This window comes from Silene latifolia, chromosome 8, assembly GCF_048544455.1.
Source record: "Silene latifolia isolate original U9 population chromosome 8, ASM4854445v1, whole genome shotgun sequence".
NCBI lineage: Eukaryota > Viridiplantae > Streptophyta > Magnoliopsida > Caryophyllales > Caryophyllaceae > Silene > Silene latifolia.
In genome coordinates this window covers 38,813,354-38,819,353 of record NC_133533.1, presented here as the reverse complement: position 1 = coordinate 38,819,353, position 6,000 = coordinate 38,813,354, and the positions used below count along the sequence as shown (strand labels likewise).

Sequence of the window (6,000 nt, the reverse complement as noted above, 5' to 3'; positions counted from 1 at the left end):
TTTATTTTCATCGTATAAGCTCTAATTATAGAAATTAATAATAACCTTTATCGTAACTTTATATTATCCATGTTTTTTAAACGATATGATAAGGAATACAAATGTATTATCTAAGAACCGATGTGCTTTCAAATATTAAAAATTTGTTCGAATTAATCGTAATTCATGACTACAAATGTGCGTTTTTGACTGATAGTTCGTACATTGCAATCTATTATTATTTCGTATTTTATTATAATTTTATGGCATTTTGTTTTCAGTTTAGAAGCATTTAGCGAAATTGCTTAATTTTCAGTCCAGTGCAATTCATATTATAATGGAATTTAAATTTAAATTGCCATCCATATATGTGTGATATTGATAAATGAGTATTTTTTCATTATATGTGAGTCCAGGTCAATTACTTCCACCACTACATATTCATAAACAATCATAAATAAAATATTTAGCATAGTGAATAAACGTTTTAAATTCTAAACAATTTAACTTCTGTATCAAATGATAGCGCATGCTACTATGATAATATGACCCGTGCATTTTTTGCACGGGTTTAAAACTAGTTAGACCATTAAATTTAGTTCACATTATTAAATTAAATAAAATCACAAGAACAATAATATAACAAAACAAAACATAACATAACATTGGATCAATTTTTTGACCTCCATTTTCTTCCCTTCGTCATTTCGCTTTGCTCGCGCTCATTTCCTCATCCTCCGATCTCCGTCGATTTTCCGATTTCTCCGATTTCTCTTTTACATTGCCGGATCAATCTCAACGGTAACATTTCTCCAATCTTAATCAATTTTTTTGTCATTTTTTTGATTTTTTTTAATGCACTTCAATTTGATCTGTAGAATTAATCTCACATTGACTAGGTTTAGATGATGAATGAGTTTCCGTGTGATTTTATCTAAGTAGATCGTGTTGCATTATTTTAATTAGTCTACATTTACATGTTTCAGGTACGAATTTGTTAATTTTAATTTTTTTGACGTATTTTATAGCTTTAAATTGAGTATTTATCGACTAATTAGGTTATCCGCACTACTGATATGTTGACTTACTTGATTGGAGCTAACTCGTGTTTTTTCGGATTCGTTGCATTGATAATGGTGATTTTATGGTAAGTATAGAAGGAGCAAGTTGAAATTTAGATTGTAGGTAATTAATGTACTTCTATATTAGGACTAGTAGGATTTTAGTCGTTTAGCTTATCGATGTGATGACTGGAAGATTTGGAGGATAGTTTATATTTTAAAAAGTAAGATGAATATGGAGTGTTTTCATTTCGGTGTAAAATGAGGCACAAGAGCTGATAAAATATTGGGGAAGGGGATTCGAACTTTGTCCATACTATACGTCAGTCTTAACCACTAGACTTTAGGCTAAGACGTATTTGTTAAGGAAGACGGGTATTGTGAGGTTGTTTAGAGGGATTTTTATTGTTCTTTAGTAAGTTGTTGACATAGTCTAATGAATTTTTCAGGTAGTTGCTTTTGAAAAATTAGCATGAGGGTTTACTAGGTCAAAAGAAAGTGATATGACGGAGGAAGAGGAAGTCAAACATGTTGATATTTTGGGGGATGACTTACACTTTGATGGAAAAGGAGGTGTTGGAATTGAAAAAGAAGAAGAAGAAGAAGTAGGGCAAAAACTATCATCACCGACTCTTGAAAGTCGTGATATTAGTATGGATGGTTCAGGTGATGTTGTGGGTAGCTCTGTTGTGGATGTTGCTGATGAGGAGCAGTTTGAGCAGGTATCTCTGAAGGATCAAGGGAAAACCATTGGTGGCCTTCATGATAGGGAGGGCTCAAGTGCGTCACTGGTGCCTGACAATGACGGAAGTCCATCTGGTGCAGCGGAGGAAAACATTGAATTTTCAGGTGGGAAACTTGTAGATAGGTTAGATTCTTCCCAGACTGAAGAAATGAGAGACGAGCCCGGTAGCTTGAGTGCTGGTGATACGAGGAATTCTTCTTTATCTACCGGTCTTGATGCGTACAATAATTCAGGGTACTCTCCTATGGAATCGCCACAAAAGTTCAAGCCTAAATCTGTAATGCCTAGTGTGTCTCCTGAGCTCTTGCACTTAATTGATTCTGCTATTATGGGGAAGCCGGAGAGTTTGGATAAACTTAAAAATATAGTGAGTGGTGTTGATGCCTTTGGTTATGATGAAGACAATGACACCATGGCCTTGTTGGTGGTAGACTCTCTTCTAGCTACAATGGGCGGTGTTGAAAGTTTTGAAGATGACGAGGATAACAACCCACCTAGTGTTATGTTGAACTCTAGGGCTGCAATTGTTTCAGGCGAGTTAATTCCGTGGCTGCCTTGTGATGGTGATGGCATGGGTCTAATGTCCTCAAGAACGCGTATGGTTAGAGGATTGCTTACTATTTTACGCGCTTGCACAAGAAATAGAGCAATGTGCTCAACTGCTGGTTTATTAGGTGTTCTCCTTAGATCAGCTGAGAGAATTTTCATGCCAAATGCTGATTCAGCTGATCAGCTACATTGGGATGGCAGCCCTTTATGCTACTGTATTCAATACTTGGCCGGGCATTCTCTTAGTGTCATTGATTTGCATAGGTGGTTTGAGGTTATCTCAAAGACACTTACTACTGCGTGGGCCCCTCGTTTAATGCTTGCACTTGAGAAGGCTGTGGGTGGAAAGGAATGCCGAGGTCCTGCTTGCACATTTGAGTTTGACGGTGAGAGCTCCGGTTTACTTGGACCGGGTGACAGTCGTTGGCCATTTGCCAATGGGTATGCATTTGCCACGTGGATCTATATAGAGTCGTTCGCGGACACAGTAAACACTGCAACAGCCGCTGCCGCAATTGCGGCCGCCGCGGCTGCAACAGCTGGCAAATCATCTCCAATGTCTGCTGCAGCTGCTGCAAGTGCACTTGCTGGTGAAGGCACGGCCCACATGCCACGGCTTTTTAGTTTCTTATCTGCAGATAATCAGGGTTTGGAGGCTTATTTCCATGCTCAGTTTCTGGTGGTTGAATGTGGGACTGGCAAGGGAAAGAAGGCTTCATTGCATTTCACCCATGCATTTAAACCGCAGTGCTGGTATTTCATAGGTTTAGAGCATACTAGCAGACAGGGATTACTTGGCAAGGCAGAGAGTGAGCTGAGACTATATATTGACGGATCGTTGTATGAGTCCCGTCCTTTTGAGTTTCCTCGGATATCCAAGCCTCTTGCATTTTGTTGTGTGGGGACAAATCCTCCTCCGACAATGGCTGGTTTACAACGTCGTCGTCGTCAATGTCCCCTTTTTGCTGAAATGGGACCTGTTTATATTTTCAAGGAACCAATTGGCTCTGATAAGATGACTCGTTTGGCTGCTAGAGGAGGTGATGTGCTTCCTTCTTTTGGGAGTGGGGTTGGACTTCCTTGGTTGGCAACAAGTGATTATGTTCAAAAAATAGCCGAAGAAAGTTCGATACTAGATGCTGAGCTGGCTGGATCTATACACCTTCTGTATCACCCAAGGTTGCTTAATGGGCGTTATTGTCCAGATGCTTCTCCAAGTGGTGCTGCAGGTAAGCTTACATTTCACACTCTCTCAATCCCAAAATTATTTATTTACCATATGTCAAAAAAGTCGGTTTATAATGCGTAAATCTTTTAATTAAGCATTAATACTGTAATATGAGGAGAAAACATTGAAGCTTTCTTCAAGTTATTGATCTTTCTGGGAAGCACAAAAGTAGCCCCTGTGCCTAGTATCTACTGGATGAAGAGGGTGGAGTGGGGGTATTATACATTTATAATACTTGCATCAGTTCCATCTTCAAAGATCAACATTTTGATGATTAACTTGGGGTTTTCCCTTAACAATCTTCTTCAACTGTCGTTATTGCACTGCTTAGATTGTTGTTATTATTTGCGCTTCTCTTGGGGTCATTCTTTTGCAGGAGCTTCATTTAGTTTTAGCCTTGTACCAGCTCTTGATTCAATGAACATTTTTACCTTTGCTTGATCAAGGGGCTTTGTGAAATTGATTAATCCTCAACCCAGGAAATCAGCTTTCATTTTCTGGTCTCATTTTGGGAGAGCCTTCTTGTGTATTTCTTTTTCATGCAAAACTCAATGAATTGGGTGTAGATTTCCAGTGTGATTTTTCCAGTGTTGTGAATTTATAGTCCCCTGCAAATATTTCGTGTTTGTCAGGTGTCATTCGAAGACCAGCTGAAGTTCTCGGGCAAGTACATGTTGCTTCAAGGATGAGGCCTGTGGAGGCTTTATGGGCATTGGCTTATGGGGGTCCAATGTCTTTACTTACATTAACGGTAACACATGTAAAGAAAGACAGTTTGGAGCCTGAACCAGGGAACCTTAGTGTATCGCTAGCCACAGCTGCGGTTTCTGCTCCAATATTTAGAATTATTGCCATGGCTATGCAGCACCCTGGAAACAATGAAGAGATATGTCGTGCCAGAGGTCCTGAAGTATTGTCTAGGATCTTGAACTATCTCTTACAGTCCTTGTCTTCCTCTGATGTAAGACACCGTGATGGTGTGGGAGATGAAGAACTTGTTGCAGCTATTGTCTCGCTGTGCCACGCTCAGAAACACAATCATGCACTCAAAATCCAGCTTTTTAGTACACTTCTACTGGATCTTAAGATATGGAGCTTGTGCAACTATGGACTGCAGAAGAAACTCTTGTCATCTTTGGCCGATATGGTTTTTACTGAATCTTCTGTTATGCGGGATGCAAATGCTATTCAGATGCTTCTTGATGGCTGCAGAAGATGTTACTGGACGGTTCGAGAGAGGGATTCAGTCAAAACTTTTTCTGTAAATGAGGATACACGTCCTGTTGGTGAAGTGAATGCCTTGATTGATGAACTTCTTGTGGTAATTGAACTCCTAATGGTAGCTGCACCACCTTCACTGGCGGCAGATGATATGCGTTGTTTGCTTAGCTTCTTGGTAGACTCCCCGCAACCTAATCAGGTAATCTTAGAATACTTTATTATTATGGCCAATATGGTTAGTTGATTGAAATCTGGAATACTTATATCTGTGATTGGGTTTCGTCCTGTATACCATTGTATTAATATTGGTCTAGCCTTGATCACAGAATCAGTAGCAGCTTGATTTCAGTTGGTGTTATAAATTCAGCCTTAACTACACGGCTACACCACCTCAAAATGCGTTCACAGAAAGCTTAAAAACATTTATAAATCATTCGTGATATCGTGTTGCAGCTCCGATGTAATCATGCTGCATACATATAAAATTCGAGGAGTTATAGTCCGTGTTCTCGTCTCACAAATTGTTGAGTGGCTGACACTTTCTTGTGTCCTATTGATTACCAATGATATAGACTATTTTTCCCATAATCCATTATATAAGAGCTTTAATATGTCCATCTTCTTTCATAAATCAGTAAAGGGTTTAAATTGGGAAACATAAGCATCAATTACAAGGACCTATTTGAGAAAGTATTTCCTTTCTAAATGCAAAACAAATGTTCTATATAACTATTATTTCTAGGTTCAAGTTCTTATTAGCTATTAACAAAATAATAAGGGATTTGAAGTTCATATGTTAGTCTTATATCACTGATTTAATTATTTGCTGGCATATGGCTCCCATGTGAAACACCCTTGTCAGTTATCACAGTTCAGCCCTTGTTTACCCCCTCTCCTTTTCTATTTGTTTTAGAATGGAGTGATCTCACATACGTAGACCTGTTAAACAGATCGTGCGGGTCGAGGTTTGAGTTATATGTTTTGGGTTAGAATACAGGTCAGGTTTAACACTGACCAGGTCAATACTGGCCCAGATTGGTCATGCTAGAAATCTAGAGCACGGGTAAAAAAATATTTTCTGAAGCTTTTTTTTTTCTTCCAATTTTTAATATGAAATTATGAGCATGTTTGGCCTCAATTCTCAAAAATGGGTATTTGTTTTTCAAGCTTAATTTTTTAAAAGTAGAAGCAGCAAATTGCTGCTTCTGTTTTAATGG

General features: G+C 38.6%; 1 protein-coding gene across 1 annotated transcript in view; it reads left to right on the top strand.

Moving 5' to 3' along the window:
- The first annotated feature begins 617 nt into the window (after nt 1–617).
- Nucleotides 618–6,000, top strand: part of LOC141596746 (BEACH domain-containing protein C2-like) — a 32,322-nt gene continuing 26,939 nt past the window's right edge. Inside the window, exons 1-3 of the mRNA XM_074416988.1 lie at nt 618–780; nt 1,490–3,563; nt 4,195–4,982. Coding sequence (XP_074273089.1) covers nt 1,544–3,563; nt 4,195–4,982 — 2,808 coding nt within the window. The 5' untranslated portion in view covers nt 618–780; nt 1,490–1,543. The remainder of the gene's footprint in view (nt 781–1,489; nt 3,564–4,194; nt 4,983–6,000) is intronic.